A 25639-nucleotide genomic window follows, 5' to 3' on the forward strand; every position below is an offset into this window, starting at 1 on the left:
ATATATACTGTACATACAATAGATGTATACATACCTCATCAAAATCAGTGCATAGTTTTCTTGTGAATAGGCCCAATTCACAGCCATGTCTCTTCAAAGTCCTCATGCCTATGATATTATGGTGATCTGGGTAATATTTCTTTATTGATAAATCCGGTTACAAAGTCAAATTTGATTAGGTCATCTTTCTTGACAAAAACCCCACATTCTTCCGATTTTTTTAAAATTAAATAGTAAATATAAAATATAAAGAAAATATAAAGTGTTTTTCTCGGAATATTGCGCACCACCCCCGGCTAAAAACATTTAAGAGATATAATATTTTACTATGACAGTGACACATCTTCGGGTCAGATAAGACGGAGCAGGACAGTCCTGCTGTGTTTCACACAAAAAGTTACCGATATACTTGGAAATATAACATGGACTGTTACACATACACACTCAAATTAGTCTGGTGTTGCAGACACATTCTCAATTATCCAGAGAGACTTCAGTCAGATGATTTTCTTCTGTCTGTAAGGAAGCTGAATCACTGTCATACCAGCCGTCACTATATGCTGCTGTTTTTTCCCAGCGCCTGTCAGTACATGTCCTTAAATTAACTTCATACATAATAGGAATGTGTGTGTGTCTGTGTGTGTGTGTGTGAAGGAAAGAGGCAAAAAAAAGTACATTCACATGCTTCTGTCTGGGTTGTAAATGTCTGCATGTCTTTATCCATGTATTTGCATTGTGTGTGTGTGTGTGTGTGTGTGTGTGTGTGTGTGTGTGTGTGTGTGTGTGTGTGTGTGTGTGTTTGCCCCCACACCACCACAGCACCAACCACAGGAAGAGTGGGAGAGGGAGACGAGAGGTGGACCACGGAGCGGTTAACCTCATGACATCACACGCTCCGAGCTGATTGGCTGCTGCCTAAGGCTGGAGGGTTTATAAGCCAACTAGGAGCCTTAGTTTCAGCAGCAGCATCACTGAGAAGCGCGAACAACATCCAGGAAAACCCAGGAGATACACCAAAGACAAACCACGTCTGTTTGTTTCTGCTCTACAATCTGCAGCTTCCTTCAACTGCAAATAAGGTCAGGATGAACATATGGCATTATATTTACTGTGCAGAACGTATGGTTGGAGTGTTTTAGCAGTACTGGTGGTGTGATGAGAGGTGGGAAGGCAGGTTAATATTTGTATAAACTGCTAGAAATGTGCTTTATTTAGCTTAAAGAATGCAATTCAACATTCAGGAACTTTCAGTGTGAAAAGGTCTGAAGTTGTTTCATGCATTTATTTGACATGTCCACATACTTTTGTGTCCTTTTGGTCTGGGGCTGTTTTTTAATTACTTGGGCTGGGCCTCTTAGTTCTAATGAAGGGAAATCTTAATGCAACTTTATTCAGTGATATGTTATACAATAGTGTGCTTCCAACTGTGTGGCAACAGTTTGGAGAAGGTCCTTTTAGACCGTGCACAAAGCCAGCTGCACAAAGAAATGAAGTTTGTTTACACATTTTTAGTTTTAATTTATTTTCTTAAATCCTGTTTCTTTGGTGCAATCCTGGGAATGTCAATCAAACTAGTGTTGGGTTGGTTTGATACAATCTCAACGTTTAAATATTACTAAAAAAATGTTTGTTAATATTGTGCAGTCTATGGGGATTACAATACATCTCATATTTTCGATCATGTAGTGCATTTCCTTTATGGATTTCTTCTTTCAACACGTAAGTAAATAATTACAAAGCTCATTTTACACTTTTGCACTTTTGTTTTGTAATTTCTTCTCAAACTTTTTTAAAAAGAAAAACACTGTCCCAGCACAAAGTCTTACTTTCTTAAAAACAAGTGAAAGGTTTGGTGTGACAATCTCAGCTCAAATCTTGTTCAAATGAAATAGTTTGAAATGTTTTTGAAAAAGCATTTGTTATGATCCTAGTCCTGTAATCTGCTTTATACAGTGTAGTGTCCAGATACTGACAATTCATATAACAAGCTAATCTAAATTAGAAACTGGGGGAAAGCAATAGATAATATAAATTCAAAAAATGAACAATTTATTACTTAATTTTGAATGTTTTTCAAACATTCTTGTACAACATTAGCAGAAACAAAAAGTCAGTGTCGAGCAAACTCCTTTTAAACTTGTGGAGCAACTTTTTAAAGAATTTATGGAGGTGGAAGTCCGCCTGCGATTGGTCAGAGGTGAAGATGGGGGCGGTTTGATTGGCTGATTAGTATCACAGTGACACTGAGACAGGAAGAGAAACAACGACCAACCACACATACTGATTTACTACCAGCTCAATCAAAAGAGTTCTTAACTAAAGAGCGGAAGAGAGAGTTTGAAAGCATTATCCTGTTAAACCCCTGAGTTCACTTTCAAAATCCCAGCTTGGATGGTTTGGGGCATCCTGGTGACAGAGTGGTTACGTCTCTAAAATTCACTTATTGCTTGGCAAACTCATGATGACGACAAGGCTCCAGGAAGTCAATGCTCCTGGCTAAGAAATAGTCTGGACCATTACCCCTCGTAAAACCACAGCTTTCCGTTTTTTCAATTTGTTCAGATTTAACAAAAGAGCTATGTTTATCAGTGAGCTTCGGTGGGGCTGGTGTAAGTTACTTTTGGACAGAGCCAGGCTAACCGTTTCCCTCCCCCTGCTTCCAGTCTTTATGCTAAGCTAAGCTAATTCCCTGATAGCTTCAGCTTCATAATTTGATTACAGATATGGGACTGGGATTTTATCTTCTCATAACTCTTGGAAAGAAAATAAATAAGCACATTTCCCAAAATTCAAAACTATGCAACCACAGCTCAGTGTCTAACCCTAACCCTCAACCTAAACCCAAATCTGACCTTAATTCTAAAACCAAGATGAAAAAGTGAGGTCCGGAAAAATTGTCCAAACTCTCGAGGCCTGAAACTTAAATTGGGCCTCTCAAAGATAGATATACAAAAATACACACACGCATGCATATGGGCGTCTGTCATGTTCCCGCTGCGCTGTGGCTTTCCAGTTATAAACTAGTGAATTACACAGTATATGAAGAGTCCATCATTACAGATAGATGCAGACACTTAGACTGCTCCTGCCACAGCATACACAAAAAGAAGAGCTTCTTACAGTAAGGGAGGGGAACATAGAACAATGATTTTTTTTATAAAACTGATGTTAACAATACCTGCAGTGAAAAGAGGGATGCATAATACTGACACATTTTACTGATATTTAACTCTAAACTACTTCAGTAAAAGTTACTCTCGCTATGACTGTCAAAGACCAACTCCAACAATAAGCAAGTACTGTCCCTCATATCTTAATCAAATGTGTATTACTCTTCTGCTGAAAATAGTCCCTAACAAATGCACTGTTTCCTCCTGTTTTCTTGATACTAGTTTAGAATTTTGCCTTATTCAGGGATATTTTACTATAGTGACACTTATTTATAGAAAATCCTTGGGACAAAGCAATGAGTTCGTGTGGATTTCTGGCTGACTTCAAGATGAATATAGGCCTAAAAAGAAGTAGCAATAAGTTTGTAGTGTTTCGTATTTTTTTGCAGTGTACATTGATGTCTTTTATTTCAGGCCATCTGTTTGCATCTATTATAATAAACATAAAGTTGAATACCTCCTTACATAGTGGCATACTGGTTTTCTCCCTTAAATCCTTTAAACCAAACACCCACATCTATCTCGAATCATACCTGTTATTTTCTCACGTCTTCTGGACCAGAATCGTCCAGAAACATCCTGTCCCATAGTTGAATAAACCACGCACCAAAACTATGTGATTTTCTCGCTCTGATGACAGAGAAAATGTTTTATTATATCGAAACAGAGTTGTCAGGGACTCAAAACCACTCGTTTAGGTCTATAATTAAGGACTAAATGACTTCCTGTGAACTACCAAGGCCTTAGGAAGTGCCACTGCTAGTTAACAGAAATGTGCCCATGCTGCCTCCATTTTTAGCAAGGAATCTGGAGGAAAGGATTGACTGGGGAGACGAGCAGCTCCTTTTTTGGTTTGACATGTCATTGTGTTTCCTGTGAAGTTATGGCCTCTGTACGAGTATTTCGGTGTCGTACAAGCTATGTGCATCATGATTATGTTTTATTGTTTTATTGTGTGACTTCAACCTGCGTGTTTCTGGTTTTCTCCCCATCCAGACATCAATCTGTGACACAATGAAAGTGGCCGTTGTTTTCATTCTGCTCTTCGCCACAGTCCTCTGTCGGCCGGTGAGTCATTTTCTCTGTCAAGTCCAAACTTCATCATAACTTTTACAGAATTGAGAAGATCCGCTTTGTATGGAAGCCCTGAGAGGGAAGTGAGGAAAACAAATCTGGTCATCCATTTTCAGTTCAGTTTTCTTTCCTGTGTTTATGACTTAGGAACAGGTGGGAAAAATGTTTTGCCAGGTTAATCTTTCTAAATGTTGGCAATTTACATTTTACATGTTGTGTCCCAAATGAGTAATACCAGTATTTTTTCTGGCCAAACCTTATCTCAAGTCATAAACACAGGGGAGAAACCCATTTAGATCAGACTTAGAAAATGGATCATCAGAATTTTCTTTCTCACTTGCCTCCTGCTACCGGGCTACTGTGGCTTTGACTTAAAATGTATTACATATTTGACATCAGTTTTGACTTTTTTACTTGCATATTCAATTTGTATATATCTCTGCTTGCTTTTTAGGCGAGAAAGGTTTCTGTCAGCAGTTCAGAGAGCTCTGAGGAAGTGGTGAGTACCTGGAGAGAGAAAGAGAGAGAAAGAGAGAAAGAGAGCGAGAGAGAGAGAGAGAGAGAGAGAGAGAGAGAGAGAGAGAGAGAGAGAGCGAGAGCGAGAGCGAGAGAGAGAGAGAGAGAGAGAGAGAGAGAGAGAGAGAGAGAGAGAGCTACACATTGACTGATGTTGACCTTGTCCACAGGTGAGACGACCAGCAGCTCAACCCCTCAGGAAACAGGCGGTTCCTGAGTACCGTGCAGCACCTGTACAGGTAACATATTGTGTTTTTCCTGTTCCTCCTCTTCTGTTATTATATTTCGTTGATGATATCATCAGGGTTATCGCCGATTGGAAGATATTTTAAATAGAAAAGCTAGGTTACAAACCGGAGGTGTGGAGCTGCAAAAATGTGGGAAAGTCAGGAGGCCTCTCCGATTTTGAGCATGTCTTTTCTAAATTGTGTCTTGTGAGTCCCCTAACGGTATGGAAGTGCAATATAAAATCACTGGAGTACCTCTTTAGTTTTTGCATTAATGCATCATCCTAAGGCTACTACTCTGTCAATACACAGAGCAACAAGCAGTCAGCATGTGACATGAGGATTGTTTAAATGCGTTGCGTCTCTCTCATGTTGCAGAACGTTGAAGCAGCAGCTACTGCCAACTCAGACGAGAGCACAGAGAGCTCAGATGAAGACGAGGTGAGAGATGTTAAATCAATATTTAAAAAAATCGGATTCTTCTTATGTCTTTAGTCTGGAGAATACGGTTCTGGTGAAGATTATGATTTTTTGTTTGAATGATTTTAGCAGCAGGCAGCAGCAGATGCTCCAGTAGAAATCAAAGCTGACAGCACAGACACAACTTCATCCCCAGATACAACCTCTGTCAGCAGCCAGGACAGTGAAGACAGTGATGATGATGATGACGATGATGCAGAGGTGAGGTTTGAGGAAAAATTCACCAATAACACATCTGGTTAGATACAGAGCGTGGAGGTTTTTTCTGGATGTTAGTGGACAGGGTTGGATTCTGAAACTGTAAGATAAGCATCAGTTACTAAACATTAAACAGCCTAAAAAGGCTGTATGGACTGCACTAGAAGAAGGTTAATTTAATTAAAGACAGTTTTATAGTATTTCAGGAAGCAGTGATGGCCACTGCATGTATTTTTGGGACTGGGTTTCATGTCTAGCAGTAGAAACAGTTCATTTAAATGCCTGTATAATAGTCTGTATATACAATGTGTGGTCTCCCTTTGAGACCAGTAACGCAACAGACATTATGTTGTTGCATCCTTGTATTGATAAAACTTACATAAGACGGTTCTGATCTGTGATATTTTTTGTTTTGTGTAACTAATTTGAATTTATCATAACTATAGATGCTCTCAGGCTCGTCGCCAGAAACATGTTTGTGTGGAAAATCAAAACAAACAAAAGCTTCGCCCGATGATTATAACGTTTCAAAGAAATTAGATTCAATACACAACCATCAACAAACACTGAAGGACAATATCACTAAATAAGTCACAATTCATAGATGTCAATAAAATACAGACATAATAGATACAATTATTGTCGCAAGGGAGTAAGCACTCAAATATTTTAGTGCTGAAACTTCAAAAACAAGTGCAAATCCAAAGAAAAAAGACACATTTGACGTTAAGAAAGCAACAAAAACGCACCTGCAATAACCACTTATCGCCATAGGTGCCGCCAAAGAAAACAAAATAGAAATCCTCAAGATTTTAACTTAAATTCCGATTAGAAAATTAGTCTCATATTTTCATTTTTTAATGGTACATTTGTTTTGTTTCACTTGTCAAACTTTGGATTGACTTTGGACAAGTATGGTAGCTAATGCTATTTAGGCTAACAGTAACAAGCTAGTAGTCTTGCCTGACCTTTGTGCCAAACTAAATCTACAGAATACTGAAAAAGTAAAGGCAAAGTAAGCAAATAGGAAAGAAAGCATGAGTAACGCAGACTGTGACATCCATAGGAAAGTTCAGGGTGGGAATTTCTGACTATCTGCCTGTATGCTCGAAATACCAAATCTCATTTTCACTTACCAACTATGTGATAATTCAACTCCCACCTCTGTCTCTACAGGAAACCGAGGAGGATGAATCAAGCGACAGCTCAGAGTCGGGCGAGTCCTCCACCCCCGCTCCCTCCACCGCCACCCCTATGGTCGTCACAGAGGAACCCCTGGCTGAAACCACAGCTGAGCCAATCGTGCCTTCGATTGTCACAGACACAGATGCAGGTCGCGGCGACAGCTTGGGACGCTACCCCAGCGACTATAAGTCCATCGTCTACGTGGAGGACAAATCTTACCACAAGGTTCCTCTTCCCTACAAGTCATATGAGTTTATCGGTACTGGAAAGAAGATGGCCTATGACATGACAGAGGGCAATGAGGTGGACAAGTCACTGAAGATGTACAAGGTACAGGTCAGTTTATGTTACCTGACTTAGTTAGTCCTTCCAATGCAATTTGATGTTAAGCTGCTCTAGAATGTGCTGCAGCATGTTTTTACCACACAAGTGCTACCTTCTACCTTGTGCTACGTTACCATTACCCCAACGCATTCTCATTCCCAACTCGTCACATACATACGCTTGGTCAGTACACGCTTATGTTCAGGCAATACAACTATTTGGTACATTTTAGTAAAAGATTGTGGATTTGGTTAAAATAAGTATGTTTGATCCGTACGTAAATTAAGTAGCCTACATAATGTATGTGACGTAAGTCAAGTACGATACATAACTAATCCTTGCATCCCTCCTCTGCCTCACCTCCAGGCTCTTCAAGTCCACTCTGACATCCTGGAGGAGGACACCAGCACCCCTGAGGTGGAGAGCCAGGGCCTCGACGCCTCGTCCGGCATTTCACAGGACCAGGACCTCAGCACCCGCCAGGCCTCCCTCCCAGAGGAGGAGGAGAGCGCCAGCGCCAGCGATGCCAGCGCGAGTGAGAGCTCCAGCACCCCAGTGGAAGAGGAGGAGGACGAGAGTGCCAGCACCGGCAGCGACAGCACCAGCACCAGCCAGGAGTCAGAGGATGAGGACAGCCAGAGCAGCGAGGAGGCCACAGCCACGCCTGGTGCCGCTGACAGCGAATCAGATGAAAGCACTGAGAAAGACTCAGATGAGGATGGGCCAGGACCTGAAACCACCACTGACATGCCAGTGGTCATCACTGCCAAATAAGCACTGCCCATCCAGGAAATGGAGTGGAGGTGTCAAATAGAGTCACATAAAGAGCACATGCGGCATCTAGGTGCAAATAGCCCCATCACTTTCCACTGTAGGGCCAAACAGGGACAGCCAAGGCTTAATTAGTATTGATTCCAATGTGTTAAGACAATATTTCTGTGATTATTTGTGCATCTTTTGGGAAGCTGAAATGTTTTTCCTTCTGGATTGTATTTAAATAAACCAATTGCTCCTACATCCTGTGGTCTGGTTGCCCTGGTAAATCCCTTTTTTGACTGCAACAGGAGGTTGACTGACCTCATGACCTTTGTCCCCTCCCCTCTGTTACTGCACGGTAAAAAAGTAAATACTGGATTTCTGATAAGTCCTGATATCTACACTAGCTCTAAACTACATTTAACCATTTACTAATAACTGCAATATGCAAACCTACATTGTCTTTGTGCTTTTAAAATAAAAGAGAAAAGTGCACCGTTTATTTAAATACTTGTAATCATTTCAAGCCTAATAAAAAAACTTGACATTAAGCCATATGTTAGCTGCCTGTGTGGCTTAGCTTCTTTACTCGCTAGTATCAAATCTGTTGGTGTAGATAAAAGGATGTAAACAGAGAAACCATCTATTACAGGGTTCAGTCAGGGATAGAGGCAGTACACACACATGCATACAAGACAGGCCCATTCATTTGCACAGTTATCTACCTACACTACTTGTTGTTTGTCCCTTGTTGTTTATTGTAATGTATCATATTGTACCTTTTCTCAAATTTTAATAAAGTTCTTTTTCATAAAAAGAGATGCTGGTTGTTTATATTTGTTTTAGATGTAAAGACAGGAAGGGTGGTGAGATGACAGGCTAAGAAGATGATTCAAGGATAATTTGTTGCCATCCCTGCTCCACGCTACACCAGTTTGGGGGTCCTTGGCCTGAAAAACGTTGAAGACCTCTGATCTAGATGGTTTTGGTGTGAGTTGCAGAGATATTGGCCGTAGAGATATCTGCTTTCTCTCCAATATAATGAAACTAGATGGCACTCGGCTTGTGGTGCTCAAAGTGCCAAAAAAAAGGAGAAGGCAGACATCTCTACGGCCGATAACTCCAATGCTCAGCAACTCACACCAAACAACGTGATTGATAAAAAAGCACATTAGAAAAATATTTATTTTTGATTTTGGGGTAAATTATCCCAGGGATAAGATTGACAGGCTAATTTTACCCGACACTTACAATTACTGAACTACAACTTCCAACACCAGTAGAAAAGTAGTGGAACTGAATAATAAGTAACATTAGTCAGCTGGACAGAACTGGACAACTTCCAGCGCAGCAACACGGCTACACTGACACTTGTACAGTTTCTACACTGCTGATTAAATAAGTAACTGCTGAATGGTAAATCTAAGAAAGTGGTAACTAAAGCTTACTGTGACTATTATCAAGTGGGAAACACACACACACACACACACACACACACACACACACACACACACACACACACACACACACACACACACACAAAACAACTGCTAAATAAACTGAACATTTCTTCCTTGCATATTTTAAAGGGCCTATGAAATGATATTTCGTCAGTGTTATTGAGCTTGGTATATGATAGAGGTTGCATATCTATTGTGAAATGTGCCATACATATATTTTTAATATTGATGTATTCGTAATAAATGACGATCATAACAGCATAAAAATGACTTCCGCTAACAACAATCGGTCGCTGCGCCGAGAACATCCACTTCAGCAATGTTCGGGCGATGACGTCACAAGTAGAACACAGCCGCCGCCAGTGTTTGTCTGCGTTGAAGCGTCCAGCAAAGACTGCTGTGAATTATTACCAGAAAGAACGGACAACAATCGATCGCCAAGGATAATTGTGAAGCGATGTGTTGTATGGGGATGTGAGGCCGTCTCCAAATCTAGCTTTCTGTGGCCAAAAGAGGATAAAATGTTGCGTTTATGGACAAGACAAGTGCGTCGATGAAACCGATGATTTGTGGGCAGCACTTTGAGAGATCGTGTTTCGAACAAACTATGCTCGCCAAGGAAATGAGATTCAAAAGGAATTTAAAACTGAATGCAGATATTGTGCCTACAACACTGCCGAGACCCCAGCCAGCACAAGCCAGCACGCCAATTCAAACACATCCGCCGGTGCAGAGTCCTCCACCAAAGAGACGACGAAATGCATTCGCCAAAAGGGAGAGAGCAAAGGTAAGCCATGCTACTTGTTTACTGTATTTATTGTTTCAAGCATAAAGCCATAATCGGTCCAGGCCTACTGTATGTAACGAGTTTACACCAGGCCCTAGCCCAGGTGTCGGGAACCGTTATGGCTGGGAGAGCCATAAAAGCCAAATATTTTTTTATGTATTTCCTTGAGAGCCATATATTTAATAAATTTGAACTCAAATTTATGCGTGCATTTTTTAAGAATAACACGTCTCCGAGTGTACTAATAGCAGTGTTGCATTTAACAGGTGCTCTTTTATTGAATAAACTAAACGCTTACGTTATTTATCTCATTTATGTGCACGTTTCAGTGTTTACTGCACGGGTGTCAAACTCAAGGCAATTATGACCTATTTAACCTCTTATGTCTGTTGTTGTTGGTGTTGTTTTTGTTGTTGTCCTGCATTTTAGCGCCTTGATATTGCTTTTAGCAATAGGCGCTTTACAAATACAATTTATTATTATTATTATTATTATTATTATTATTATTATATCCGGCCCGCAAAAAAATATTATATGTCTGTCATAACTGGCCCGCCGGTTTTGGTAATTAAATCAATGCATGGCACAACCACGCGATGTGAGCTGGACTGTTTGTGCGACATAACGAAGCATCTCACTGTTAAACCTCCAGCTTCAGGGCCGTGTGATCACAGGACATGTATAATGCAGTTAGAGCGTTCCAAGCCAAGCTGCCTGTGGGAGACTCTGATGCAGAAGGAAACTTTGGTCACCATGTGTTTCCAAACACTGACAAACATCTCCACCGCTGTGCTCCCGATAGCATTGTGCTCATAAACTGAGCGCATTTGCCGACTTTGCAGCTCAGAAATGAAAATTGAACTGCTCAGCAATCCGTTTGCAGTTGACTTAAATATGTTCCATATCTTTTTGCACTTTATCCAATATGTGTATCCTGTTCAATAAATGTGGACCGTGTTTGGCCCTCGACGTAGTCCCAGTTTTCAATGTTGGCCCTCTCTGTGATTGAGTTTGAAACCCCCGGTCTACTGCTTGCTTTGAGCAGTTTCTCCTCTGCTGTTTCGCGAAGGGCGGGGCTCCACCTCCTACACACAAACACACACACACACACACACACACAAGTGTGTGCGCTGTGCAGTCAGAGACAGAGCGGAGGAAAGGAGAGGGGAGAACTAAAAACAAATCCGCTGCTAACTGTTTTACTTTAAAATGACACAGTATAATTGTTTACTTGTTAATCATGTTAAAAAATGTCAGCTCAAAATTGTCTGTGAGCCATATCGCGTCATCGAAAGAGCCATAGGTTCCCGACCCCTGCCCTAGCCGATATCTGTGTTATTGTTTGTAGTATTAATAACTTTAGCTAATTACACTTCATTAGCTTAATTAAGTATAGATTCAATGTTTATAACAGGCTTCCCCATTTTATTCTGTAGTTTGAGTAAAGGCGTGAGTCTATTTAACTTTTAACTATCACCCTAATATTACATAGGTATTGAAACATTGGTGAATGAAGCCACTGACAGAACTGAGGATACCTGTATGATCAGCGACCATCTATTGGACATCCACACTGGGGAGGAAGCTGTGTGTACACCAGTAAGTATACAGACTGTACGTCATCTGTACATTACAGTTGTAGTACCAGTAGACCTGCACATGATGTGTTAAACATACAATCACCACTTGCATATACATAATTCATATATTTGTTTAATTTCTCTCTCAATCAATTCACACCACATCTTTTATTATGAATGTTATTAGATATTTTCTTTACGCAGACATGTATAAACATGCAATACAATTTCAATCTGGTTTGAAAGATTTATTAGTAAAGTTGTGTTTTGTACATTTCAGAAAGGAATTGCTGTGCAGACGGATCCCCCTCCACGGACACACCACAAGTCCATGCAGGTGCGTGACCACGTGTCAGGTCAGCTGGACTGCAAGTTCCAATCAAGGTCGGACGGACGGACGGACGGACGGACACACACACACACACACAGTCCTCTTCCCCTTTGTATTCAACAGTATTTGTGCAACGATGTCATTCCTAAGTACATTTTGTCATGAAGAAAAGGGACAGGTCGACACATGCACTGTACCGCACTGAAAAGTAAAGTCCACTGAGAATAGTCTGTGCATACTAACTACCACACCAAGTGCTCAAGCTGCATACACGGTTACACCCTGAGGTGGACGGCCACTTCACGCCTTTTTACTTGAAGAGTTTACCAACTTTTCTTTTGTGTCACAGCTCTCTGTCAATCATTTATTTTGTCTTTTTAATATTTCGTAGATACATACATACATACATACATACATACATACATACATACATACATACATACATACATACATACATACATACATAATGCTTGATTATAAAACATATTTTTTGTAGAGTATGTTACTGAACTCTTGACCGAGAATCTACTGCTTTGTGCCAAGACAATGTTGATGAGGAACCTTTCGAAGTCCCAGATCCACTCAGCAGTCGGTGGAAGAACCAAACAAGAGGGATGCTGTTGTGCTGTATAGAAGCAGATTCAATCACTGAACTGACATTGTGTTTTGTTATTGACTCTAATAAAGTGCTGATACTTGAACGACAAGTAGTTGTCAGATGGAAACGTAGCACAGATCTTTTGAATGGCACATGATGGCCTTCTGTGGTTCTTACCAAGTATTCCCCAACAAAATCTCACCAGCTGGCGATATGCCATATAGTGATACATTCTGTAAAATACAAGATAATACATGTCAATGGTAATCACTTCAACCTTATTTGCTTATTTATCTATGTATTCTGTAACTTTGCCAGAGTGACCATTCGACTCCCCATAAATACATCAAAGTTTCTGAGCGCTACACATTTGTGCACACAAGTAACTTCCTCATTACGTGGCTGATCACCTGCTTGTTGTTTGTCCCTCTTCGAGTACCTTTGGTAGGCTGTCTGCAACACCCAAACATCCAGACACTTTGATTTGAATCCTGGGTGATCTGTTATGTAGGTTATGTTTGCACGATGTCCATCATATTCATTGAATTCCTTCATGACATCCTTTTCTTGGCAGCAGCTCTTCAATTGCTTCTATAATTGTACAGTTTTCACATGTACACCTAATTATACAAAAGAAGAATTGTAAGGACATGTACACAATATGCAATATCCAGAAAAAAGGCCAATATTGACGTCATCTTAATTTCATACTATTTATATGCCTGTGTTTGACAACAGGCTCGTAAGCAGCTCATAAGCCTGTTGTGGTCGTACGGAGGTTGGATCTATCTAGTAGCAACTTGTTACCCGTTTCACGTAAGTCTCGTAAAGTTACGACATCATAACTTCCATGAACATCTGGTAAGTGTTCCGGCTACTATAGGCAGCCGTAAGACGCTCGTCAGTGGGCAGACTATACTTTATAAAACAGCGCTGTCCTCCGGTCTGTTTGTTAGCTAATAGCTAATGCTTTATATACAGCTCGTAATATATGACGTTTGACATCAGACACAACGATAGAACCTCAACCGCAGAAACTTCAAGAAAGAATCAAGTTATCAAACTTTACAGACGTCGATGTGTCCAAGTAGAGAAGTAATTTAAAATTTAGCTATCGAGCAATTTGCGGACAACTAGTCTGGTTCATAACAATTCAAGGAAACCAAGCTATCGACTCGATATAGGATAGCGTGTGATCTATTTATGATCGAGGATAATGTTACGTTTTATTATGATGTATTTACTATATATTGAGAAGTTCTATGAAGTATAGTCAAATGTATATACCTGGCTGTGTTCTGTTGCCGCAGGGGATCTCCGCCAAATCCAGGATCACCGTCACCATCATCCGCATGCTCTCTCCCGTCTGTGTCTCCATATTGAATACTGTCTCTGAAGCTGCTCTGTTTCCACTACGTTAAACTCGCCCGCATTATCAATAATGCGATCAGTGTCATTAATAACATATAATTTTACACCACAAATAGCATTTACTATCATCAGTAGAAATTCATGTTTATCATTACGTAGGCCCTTTAATGTTTTAATTTATTAAATTTGATATAGAAAGTAATACTAAATTAAGTCACAACTCATGCTTATATTTTTTTAACAAACTTGACCCAAAAACTTGACAAAATGTCCTTTTCAGGCAGAAATGTTCAGAACAGCCAGTAATATGAGACCGATTTCCACAAAGAGCTCATACTGAAGCACTTAGTTTTTGTCTAGACTTCTCATCTGTTAACGTCCTCCCCGTTGTCATGTGCTGTATAGACACATAAGCACAGAGAGTACAGACTGATTACAGGCTTCATATCGTCTGCGCCCCAAAACTGCAGCAGTGAAGCCCCTCAGGTGGAAAGATGAGACAGGTACAAATGTGTTAAGATTGATGTTCCTATGAACTGCTAATCTAAGGAACCAGGTATACATTAATAAACTGACAGTGATGTCTATGTACAGATACAACTGTCCACAATTTACAGGAAAAAGAACAGTGCTAGTTTTCGTGCCTGGGTGTGTTTGTGCACGAGAAGATTTAACTGCTGCATCTGAATCGAAAAACAGCACTCCTTTTGGACAGGAGGATAATTACGCCGACATGATGGAGTTTAGAACTGCGTGATTCTGCGGAGATCCTTCAGTGTACACAATTGCTTAATGGTCACAGTTCCATTAGAGATTCAGCTTGACAAAAAAGTGAACAAGTGGCTAATGTTAGTTATCATTAGCGACCTATTTAGTAAGACCTACAATTTGATAAGGTATAATTTAGTAACTTGAGTTTGCTAACATGAGAACCTTAAAGTCTAGTTACATAGCTTGGTCATTTGCACAGCTGATACATTGCATTTTCATTTGATGTAATGTTGGTGTGTACAAGGTTTTGGGAGATACTGCAGGTAATGTAGGGATGGTAGGGACCTACAGGCAGAGCCTGTGGACCCAGAACAAGAGCAGGTCTGGAACCAGGTACAACATACTGTGTATGCAGTGAGGAGCTGGAAAGTAAAGTTCCAATCTTCAGTGTTTTAGTTGATGCTTGGTTTATTTTGGTTCCAGTGCACTCCAGCCATAAAATACTCTGGTGGTAAATATTTATGCTCATAACACAGAAGGGCAAATTCACAGAGAATAGATTGCAGCTGCTGATAGCTCCATGAATTGTTCATCACTTGCAACCGCTATCTGCCCCCTCTCAAGGTCCGATTCAAAAAAGATATTGCGCTAATGATATTACAGCGCAAACACGGCCATAAAGGTTTCGCATCTAACTGCAATTATCAATGTGGAAAAGTATAGATGTTGCCTTTGCGCCAATAAGTAATTTCAAGTAATTTCTGCCGCTGTATATTTAGTTTGTTTCACCAACAAGATATGTTGAGGCCTGTGCAAAACTGCGGATTTGAATGACTGTTCTTCTCCTTTGACCAGTTTTAAAGGTAAACCGTCCTCTTGATGAACAGAAAAGAACATTGTTGGTTTGATCTTCTCTAGTGTCAATACTTGAACAGCTGTAATCCCCTCTCAGGCTTTTCAAAACCAGTGTTTTTTTTAACAGGTTTTGTCACGTTGGGGGACGCGCGTTGGGGTTTTCGTAAGAATCAAAATACTGTGATGGTCCTCCGGTCAGGCTTCGAGCATGTGGCGAGTAATTGCGGAAGATTTTTGTGAAGCGCGTATCGAAGCTTGTGTTGATGACGTATGTGATGACATTCGAAGCCTGTTCCTGAATCGTCACGTGGTACGGCAGGTTCGGGTTTGGCGTGGCGATTCCAAATTATAAGGGGGAGCCGAACCCGCAATTGAGCCCCCTTCATAATCAACACTTTATATAACCGCTAATTTGTGGGTTGTTGTTGTCGTAGTATGCATTGTTGCTGTTGCGTTGTTGGTATTGCGTTTGTATTGGATCATTATGGAGCCAGCCAACTAGTGAAACAATTGTTATGCACGCCAGCATCATCTTCCTTGTGAGCAAGTGAAGATACCAAATCTAAATCTCTTGAAAAAATAATATACATCCAACGTGAACGTTACACATCCCTGGTGGCGTAGCTCGTAGAGCAGGTGACCCACATTAAAATGCTTGCCGTAGCTGGCCCAGGGTTTGAAACAGACCTGCTGCTATTTGCTGCATGTCATGCCCCTTCTCTCTGTCCAATCTTAAACTGCACTATCATTTAAGGCGTAAAAAGCCCACATTTTTCCAGGCACTCTCTTCTCAATAACATCAATCTTTATTTTTAAATAGAACATTATATTCAGTCTTATGTGTGCGTCAAATAATTTTCAGGGCAAAGATACTTTAAATCCACTGCAGCCTTGCACTTCACTGGTTTTACATTTATTGTCCACTTGATGGCGCAGTAGAGCAAATGAAGCTTCGGCCCATGAGCGAACCAATTGGATGGAAAGCTTCAATGCTTCATCTCGCCATCACTAAAAAATACAAAAGGTAAAAAGTAAAATGAAAAGACAAACCAGGATGACACGGGGAACCATCAACAAACAAGGGTGACACATGGATGACGATCTGATAAGGAACACTAGGAAAGACAGGGATATATACCCACAGACATTAAACGAGGGGAACGAGACACAGCTGGGGAGAGAAGCTAAAACACAAGGGCAAGGTGAACGGACACAGGAGGAACAAATCAACAATCACAGGGGGAAAACACACAGACAGGAAGTACAACTAGACATGACATAAGGGGGCGTGAACACTTTGCACTTTGAATAAAACAGGATATACAAAAATCACGATCATGACAGGTTTTGGTTATTGAATAATGTCCTAATCCTGCAGAGGTCTTTAGCTCGGCATCGTGCCACTCCTTACAGGATAATAGGTTTCATAATGATTACTATATTTATCCGTGAGTCATAGTGAGAGCTATGCAATTCTGCAGTGGAATTTGAGACATTTTGGAAACAGTCACTTTTTTTGACCGCAACAGTGTGTTCAGAGTCCCAACTGTCGAGAAAAATAAAATAAAATAACATTTAGGATTTTAATGGACCTACTGCAGTTTCTTTTGTGTAGCGCTGCCCTCAGGGGTCTGTAATTTTACTAATGGTCTATCCATGTATAATTGGGCAGATTATTGGTCCGATTCGCCGCTCCCGACAAACGCAGAGTGTTTTGGATTTGAGGCTGGTCTGAACACAATGATTGTGTCATTTGAGGAATTTACAGACAAAATCTTAATGTTTTCTGATCAGAGTCGGCAAAAGTATTTTTATCCTGTAGGGTGGAACAGCGATGGAATATTAAGCAGAAACACGCAATAGCCAATGAGAGCAAGCTGACCGGGAGGTTTTACCAACCGGATATTGCATACATTGTACTTGTAGCTAATGTTAGCTAACGTGATGGTAAGGCATGAACTCACATTTGATTTCACAAGTCTATGAGGTCCCAAGTCCCTGGAATCTCAGCTCAGAAGTTGTTTAAGTGTGTGTTCCTGCATCTTGACTGATTTGTCTGGTGTGTGCGTTCTTACAATTATAACATTAACAATTGGTTAAATCTGTTGTCGTGTCTGTGGTCTCTTAACATCAGTTAAGATTTGAAAATCCTGTTGTGTGCACCAGACCGAAGTAAATGTGCAATATTTTCTCTTGCTCATTTTGCACGTCACAAGATAAACATGAACATATTACATCTTTACACCCTTATGACATAGTTGAACATGTCATTCTAAAAACATTAGAATGAAATGGCATTCATGTGCCGCTATACCAGCCTCTAGTCTTCTAGTTCAGGATTTTTAGAACCTGGCTGCAGCTACTTGTTCCCATACAGTCACAAGAGCCTTAGTGAGTTCCAACACTGATGTTGGTGATGTGGTTTGGCTCACAGTCGGCGTTTCAGTTTACCCAAATGTGTTTGATGGGGTTGAGGTCAGGGCTCTGTGCAGGACAGTCAAGTTCCTTCACACCAAACTTTGAGGAATCCATTTTCTTTATGGACTAAATGTGTTCACAGGGGCATTGTCACGCTATTTAATTGTTAAACCTGTCGACATATCAGCCAGAAACCTGTTGAAATCCCCATGGTCAACATAGACTGTAATAAATGACTTTCCCCACTAGAGAGAGCCGATTCACTGAATTGGCATTTGCAAGTGCTTCTGGTCCACCCCGCTTACTTTGAAAACACAAAGAGTTGTATTTTTTTAACTTCAGTTAAAGGGAATGAACAGGGTGTTAAGTAGTGGTCGGACCCATAAAGCAAAACCTGGACACATACAACCAAAATAATTACATGCATGGAAAGATACCACTAGAGACTAAAATGACCTGATAAATCTTTAAATCTTAAATATACATGAGTCAGAAAAAGACAAAAATGACTACTGTACAGTAGAAACTTCTTTGTGGGAATCACTGGGTTGGTCACTGTTTCCTGGGATATTTTAGATATTTATATGTAATATTTATTTTTGATTAAACCTAAATTCATCATAATAACCCAAAAAAAGAAAATAAATCAATAAGTCAATCTACAAATACAAATATGACAATAACATTGCAATTTTTATTTCTTTAATTTCATTTGGAAGAAAAATCAGTATGGTTACAATGCATACAATCATACAGATTAGATTCAGTTGAACAAAAATAAAAAACAAACCAAAAACTCAAAAGTCATATTTCATTTGGGAAAATATGAATTCACAACCCATAATTAAACCAACCACTGTCGCAATAACTCATTTTGTATTGTTAGCTCTCGTCTGTACATGCTGAAAAAGACACCAGGACGCACCCACCACACTCTATAAACACACTGCTGTGGGATTCATACTCTGGATGATTTACGCAAACCTTTCTTTTGTAAAATTCAAGTACAATATATACTTGTTGTAACAAGCTTGTGCAACAGGTGCTACAAACCCTTAAACAGTATTTCACTAGCAGATCTATGTAGAAACACTGAAACGATTATTTTGGCACACCAAAGTATCTTGCCTGTACTTTCCTAAATGAGCTAATACTTAAAAATTAAACATGACTGAGCCACAGATTTGTTTGTGTAATATTACCATATGTAAACATGTATGTCGTCTAGTCTCTATAAAAGTTGCTCTGTAGCATCAACATTTGATGGCTTAAAGCTAGAGTTGGTACTCTTAAGAAGCTAGCAGTACATTTTTAAGTATTCAACCAAAAAACATACAACATGTGATATACAGGTAGACAGGCAGTGAAACAAAATTATGCATTTTTTAAAAATATATATATTTTTACAAAACATTACTTTAATATAGTACTTTTGTATCAAACATCTAGTGGTCTTTAAAGGACATGCATCTTAAGGCAGTTAGTGATACAGTTAGCTAGTTAATCTAGAGGAACTTCTAGTTACAAACTGGTCTCACTGACTATCTGTTCATATATGTTGGCGTTTTGTTGATAGGCGATAATTGCATATGTGTTTTTGGATCTCACTTCTCAGAGAGCGCCGCTTGTGATTTGTCACCCAGTTCGTAATACTGCAAATGCAAGGGCTTTCATCAGTTGGCCACAGGCTCAATCCCCAATGTGTTATCTTATTTGCCGATAGATAGTGGGTTAATACATTTATATACATTAAAATCTTCGAGATTATTATTCACAACTCTTGCAAATAGCCTGAAAAATTCATTTGCAATAGGAAGGTGGTTGGTTAGTTGTCTCCTCTGTCTTCAGTGAAGGGAGCTGCCGTTGGAATCTCCTCTGTAAAACAACGAGTCACACATCCAGGTGACGTGGCAGCATCAGGTGTGGTCGGTGTTCCTGGCGAGGCGGTTTTCCTTGGCTCATCTGTGCTCATCATGTCTGGCTCAGCGGTGGCCATACTCCCTTTTATCATAGTGATGGTTGTCATGGCAGTGGTGGTAATGACCGTTGTGGTCTGGTCGGTGATTAAAACCTCCTCAGAGGACTCCTCCGAAGATTCCGAAGATTCTGAAGATTCCGAAGACTCCGGTGACTGATTCGACTCTGAAGACGAGTCTTTGTAGCTGGAAGATTCAGTAGAAGGCCACCTGGTATTCCCTTCCAGCCTTCCTTGCATCAGGTCATTGTCAGCAATCTCAGCATCATGATGCTGTCGCCAACCAATCTGTGGAGGGAATATAAAATGAAAGAGACTTTGCTCTTAAGTAATGTCAAATAAACCCACAATTTCCTGTCTGCCATTGCAGGAGTGTGTCCTTTATAGTATGTAGCAAGGCAGGAAGTTAATAATGTAAAAAAAACTTTAAATCACAATCTTATCTTCACCTTAACTATAAGCTAAACCATACTTCAGGTATGAAGTGCAGAACTACATGATTTTAACAATGGTGTCATTTCAAGTCGAAAAACGTGAAAGTAAGTTTTTCACATGAACGTAGTAATTATTACGGCTGTAAAGGAGGAAGTAAGGTGATGAAGTATAAAGAGAGACACAGTCCACATAGGGAGGAGGTTGGAATTGATGGCTGGGACAAACACACACTGGACCTTCACCCTGAAGACCACTGCTTGTGTCCTGTGTGAAACCAAAAGTCCTTGACCTAACCAAGTAGTTTTATTGAACGTGTTGATACCGTCAGAGACTAAAGACACATGTCCCTTTCAAAACACTAAGAAGTAACAAAAAAGAAAAACCTGAGTCATAGAGTAACATAGGGAGTGTTCACATCACAGATAGAAGTTACACAATGTCTAACATCATTGGTCCGTTACCTCGTCAACTTCCTGAATGGCTGTTAGAATTGACGCGATATTACAAAATGGTTTTAGTGTCGACCCTTACAGATATTGCACCAATTGAAGTTGAATCAGTTGAAGCCAAAAATTCAGGTCCCCATGGAGAAGGTAGAGGGTGCATTTAGACAATTACGCACTGATCAATACACACTCCAATACACAATTTCAGCGGTTTCTGAAAGCTGAGACATTATGGTATCATTACGGTAATTTCAATTGCGCCTCTCCGGAAGCCCGCTAGGCAGCCCCTTTGTTCCCAGTGAATACACACAGCGGTGGAGAAACAGAGCTTTTCAAATTTCCAATATAACATGCAAAATCTGTTATTCATGTACAATTGCAGTGGTTTTTGTTGACTAAAACTCTAAAATTAAACTCCTTTTTTGTGTTTTTCCTCATTTTAAAACTGTTATGACACTCTTAGTAAATTGTAAATAACTGCAAGATATTTAAAGTTTTGGAATGGGCAAAAGTACATTTTCTGACCTTTTTATGGTCATAATGAGAAAAGGTCCACGACATTTTGAGGCTTAGGTGTTAAAGGTTAAAAGGTGTCAAATTAAAGTTTGAATCTCAAACTTCTTACCATTGCATTTGTTTAACATTCCTGAATACAATGTATATTTACATGGCTTTGTTTGCTCCCTGAGTACATGGCGTATTAGGGCAATTGAAGGTAAAAACAACAAAAAAAATATTTTAATAACATAATATATAATAAAATGGAAAATAGAATATCTCAAATAGAATCTGTAAATATTAATACTTAAACAATAATGCAGTTTGACTGTAGCACAGGGTTGAAAACGTCAGCTGTAGCTAAAACTGAGGCACAGTTAGTGAGGGAGGAGAATGAGGGAAGATTCATATGCAGTTTTGTGGTTAGCTTACCGGATTAGCGGAGGCTGTTGTAGACAGAAGAATGATGGCGAAGGCGGTTGTCAGAAGCTCCATCTCTGATTGTTTCTTGTCTGTGAAGGAGGGAAGCCACAAACAAAAACACATTCACTCACATACCGCCAGAAACAAGGCACTATCAGAGGCTTCGCATACGAATCGTATGTACACTGGAGATTTGCAATCACAGTTAAAAACCTTTTTGATTTTTTAAAGAGCTAAATATTCACATACTTATTAAAACCCATAAAACATCATGAGCTTTACATTAAAACAAACATGTAAATCAAAATGAAATGAAACAATTTAAACACATTTCTGAAAAACTTACCCGTTTTCTGTAGCACCAGATCTGTTTCTAGTTCTTTCTTACTTCCTTAATAAAATCTATGGGACTCTGTGCACATGTAATCACTCTCCGTTTCAGTGCAGAAATACATCTGACCTCCGTGCAGAATTGGCTACTGCTTATATATCCTGCCTGGACAGAGAGGCTGGGCTGGGCATGGATGTAATAGGAAGGGGGCCTGGGGGAGGATTGGGCAAGACTAGGTTGGCAGGGGAGGGCCAGGAGAGGAAATTTACCAAACACATACAGATCACCCAAATGCATTCAGTGACAAACCTGTTTATTTTGATTCCTGATTCAGGGATTTTCTTTGGCAAATGTACAAATGAAGACTATGTAGGTATGCAGCTGGAGTGCAGCAATGTCAGGCAGGAGACGACTGAGAAATGACAAATGGAGACTGAATGAGGTGATGGATAAATGAACTAACGTACACACTCCAGGTTAAGCAGTGAGTGGAATGTTACAGAATCAGTGTGTAGCCACACTTTACCTGCGTGTGCAATGTGACACCAGTGTGTTACTTCATCACTCTGAAGCTTCCCCCTACTCTCTTCCTCTTTCTTCTCCTTGCGAAAAAACACCTCAGGGTGACTCAAGAACAAGATGAATCATGAAAAGGTTTCGAATGAGAAGTCTAAAGACACAGATTAGCAGAACAAACTATTCTGAAATATGTGAGACCTCATCCAGAACCATATGTAAAACAGAGAGGAACCATCAGAATTACAATCAAAAATATTTTATTAGTCCCACAACTGGGGAAATATACCTGGTTACAGCAAAATAACATATGAAGTAAAGTGGCGAGTACAAAATAATAATAAGAGTACAAAGTGGTTGATAAATTGTAAAAGTGAATATTGTACATGGCAGTGATAATTGTGCCACAGTGGTGGAATAGTCTGTTCTTGGTGTGGTGGTCTACCAGGGGCCGTGGTGATGGTACAGTCTGACCGCTGCAGGAAGAAAGGACCTACGGTATCGCTCCATGAGACACCGCGGGTGAAGCAGCCTGTCACTGAAGGAGCTGCACTGAATTGTCCTGGAGGGGGTGGGACATGTTGTCCAATGGAGAGGACAGCTTGGCTGTCATTTAACCATGGTAACCAGCGGAATTGTGTGTCGTGAAATTGTCGTCACGTACTGCTGGGTCCATTCTTGGTCAGTTCGTACTGTTATGATGGTGCAAAAAGTGGATGACCCAAACGCAGCACACAGACAACAGTGTTTAACAAAAAGAGAGCTTATAAATAAACAAAGGTAAAAAGTAAAACTGAAAGAACAAACCCGAATTGACACGAGAGAGCACAAGTTAGCACGAGGGAGCAAAAGAGCCATAGGACAAAACACACCAGGTAACGAACTGACAAGGAACAAAAGAGATCACAAGAACGGGACACAGCTGGAGGAGGCAGGCAAAGACACAAGGGCAGGGTGATTGGACACAGGGGGAAGTAAAACTAGACATGACACAAAGGGGAGTAAACATGTCAACATAAAACGGGAAATATAATAAACAGACATAAACTTGCATACGGTATATATCGAGTCTGCCTCTATTCATCATAGCCAAGAACAGAGCGTATTTCTACCCAAATTGCAGTGTTTCACCAGTTTCCTCCATGTATACCGTTTGGAGACCAGAACATCTGCAAACATGGGGCTCTGAGTAAAAGCAGCTCAGAATTTGCCAAGAGATCTTGTGGGATATTTTTTGTAGCAGGATAATGATTTTAGTTAGCAACTGCCTGAAACATGAAGATAAGAAACTCTGCTGATAGCAGCAACAGTACGCTCTCTTTTATCCCTAATTTTCACCCGACTGAAATGTTTACAAAGTCTTTGTTCAAATTTCGAAAGACCAACAGCAACATCCTTATGTAGGGCAGTTGTGTCCCTTTCAAAGAAGCCTTTTATTTGTATTTTTGCCACGTCTTCGATTGAATAGTATTATGGTCTGCAGCAGGAACAGGGGTCTGTTGCGGCCCGACAGCAGGAACGGGGATCCTGCTGCCGGGCCGTGACAGACCCCTGTTCCTGCTTTTACACTGTCAGAATTAGCAGGACATTGACCCTTTCCTGCGAATACAAAATGTCTGCCTAGTGTCGGTGTGTATTCATATCAGATGTCCGCTTAAATCACAAAAACCAACACTCACACACAGAATAATGTTCAGTCTGCACATGAAAACACCTTCAGTATGCTAATGAGCAAGACAACAGCACAGTTGGACAGTGCTGCTCCCTGGATGTTAAAATGCAAACCTAAACTTTAAAGTTCTCTCATTCAGCACCCTTCAGATCTGTCTGCATTCACAGCTACTAACTTCTCCGAAATTCATCTCAACTCTGCAGGGTTTCCTCCTTCACTTTGAAACTTAAGTAAGCCTTTGAATGGTTTTATTTTTACATTGTAAGCAACAGTTAGAACTACTTTGACATTTGGGAAAATACTTCAATTTGTGCTAGAATATAAATGAAACAAGAAGTAAGTTACAGGGCACCTATCTCTAACATTAATACAATGGTGTTTTACAAATTAGCCTCTCTGCTTTGACCCTATTCATAGTCAGTGTAGGCTGAATTATCAACATTTTGCTTTCACACACATGATATATCCATCATCATCACCGCATGTCTCCAACAGCATGAGACATAAACCCACTTTCAACTGTAAACACATCTTCATACACGTAAGCACATGTAAAAGTCTATGTAAAATCTGAGTAAGTCCATTCTGAGTCATAAACAGCTCTGGAAACAGTTTCAACCACATTGATTACCGTTCATCCAGAGATATTCAAGGGAAATTCCTAACTTTGGTCAATTATTACCGTCATCCAACCACAGTCCTTTCTCAAGTATGGTCATGCACAGGAAGTACTGATTAAAGCTAGGGTGGGTAATTGTGGACGCTCTTGTCCACAGTCAGGGATAAGGATGACAGAGGAGGTGTAGTGTCACACACAGCTTTATTCTCACACAGGTAAGCTTATGTCACAGGCACAGCTGACAGGTCGCTCTCCTGTCTGTCGCTCTCCTGTCTGTCGCTCTCCTGTCTGTCGCTCTCCATGGCTGAAGAAGCATCTCCGTCTCCTCTGGAACCTAGTCTACTGCGAGAGAACAGAACCAGGCCATCACCATGCATTTATTATGTGACTGATTACCTGATTCCGTTCAGCTGTCTGGCCTCCAGCTGGGACACTCCTGTCTCTCCCCAGCAGCCGGCGCCCTAACCACACCGGACTGCCACAGTAATGTAATTTAGATTTTTTTTGTTAATTTTTGTCAGTCATGCTGGAACAGAAAAGGGCCTTCCCCAAACTGTTTCCACAAAGTTGCAAGCATAGAATTGTCCAAATTGACAATTGAGATGGTAAGATGAAGCATTAAGATTTTGGTGCTAATATTGATGCCAGAGCTGGTTTGGAACTCTGCAGTTATTAAGTCAGCA

At 40.3% G+C, this 25639-nt stretch overlaps 2 protein-coding genes across 5 annotated transcripts; one reads left to right on the forward strand and one right to left on the reverse strand.

Moving 5' to 3' along the window:
* The first annotated feature begins 975 nt into the window (after positions 1-975).
* spp1 (secreted phosphoprotein 1) lies at positions 976-8647 on the forward strand. Of its 4 annotated transcripts, none has more exons than XM_029444983.1 (8): positions 976-1079; positions 4167-4238; positions 4699-4743; positions 4931-4999; positions 5366-5428; positions 5537-5668; positions 6842-7186; positions 7541-8647. In XM_029444983.1, exons 2-8 carry the CDS (start codon positions 4185-4187, stop codon positions 7946-7948), a joined length of 1116 nt encoding a protein of 371 aa, XP_029300843.1. In that variant the 5' UTR covers positions 976-1079; positions 4167-4184; the 3' UTR covers positions 7949-8647. The 4 variants fall into 4 exon arrangements, with proteins under 4 accessions (XP_029300843.1, XP_029300845.1, XP_029300844.1 ...); XM_029444985.1 differs by having other exon boundaries at positions 6842-7180; XM_029444984.1 differs by having other exon boundaries at positions 5540-5668.
* Positions 8648-19439: 10792 nt separating this feature from the next.
* Positions 19440-22274, reverse strand: LOC115016794 (osteocalcin 2-like). The gene is made up of 3 exons (XM_029444828.1): positions 22165-22274; positions 21828-21907; positions 19440-20304 (listed from the first exon to the last, which is right to left on the reverse strand). Exons 2-3 carry the CDS (start codon positions 21888-21890, stop codon positions 19867-19869), a joined length of 501 nt encoding a protein of 166 aa, XP_029300688.1. The 5' UTR covers positions 21891-21907; positions 22165-22274; the 3' UTR covers positions 19440-19866.
* Between the last annotated feature and the right edge of the window lie 3365 nt (positions 22275-25639).

Source organism: Cottoperca gobio, chromosome 12 (genome assembly GCF_900634415.1).
Source record: "Cottoperca gobio chromosome 12, fCotGob3.1, whole genome shotgun sequence".
Classification (NCBI taxonomy): Eukaryota; Metazoa; Chordata; class Actinopteri; order Perciformes; family Bovichtidae; genus Cottoperca; species Cottoperca gobio.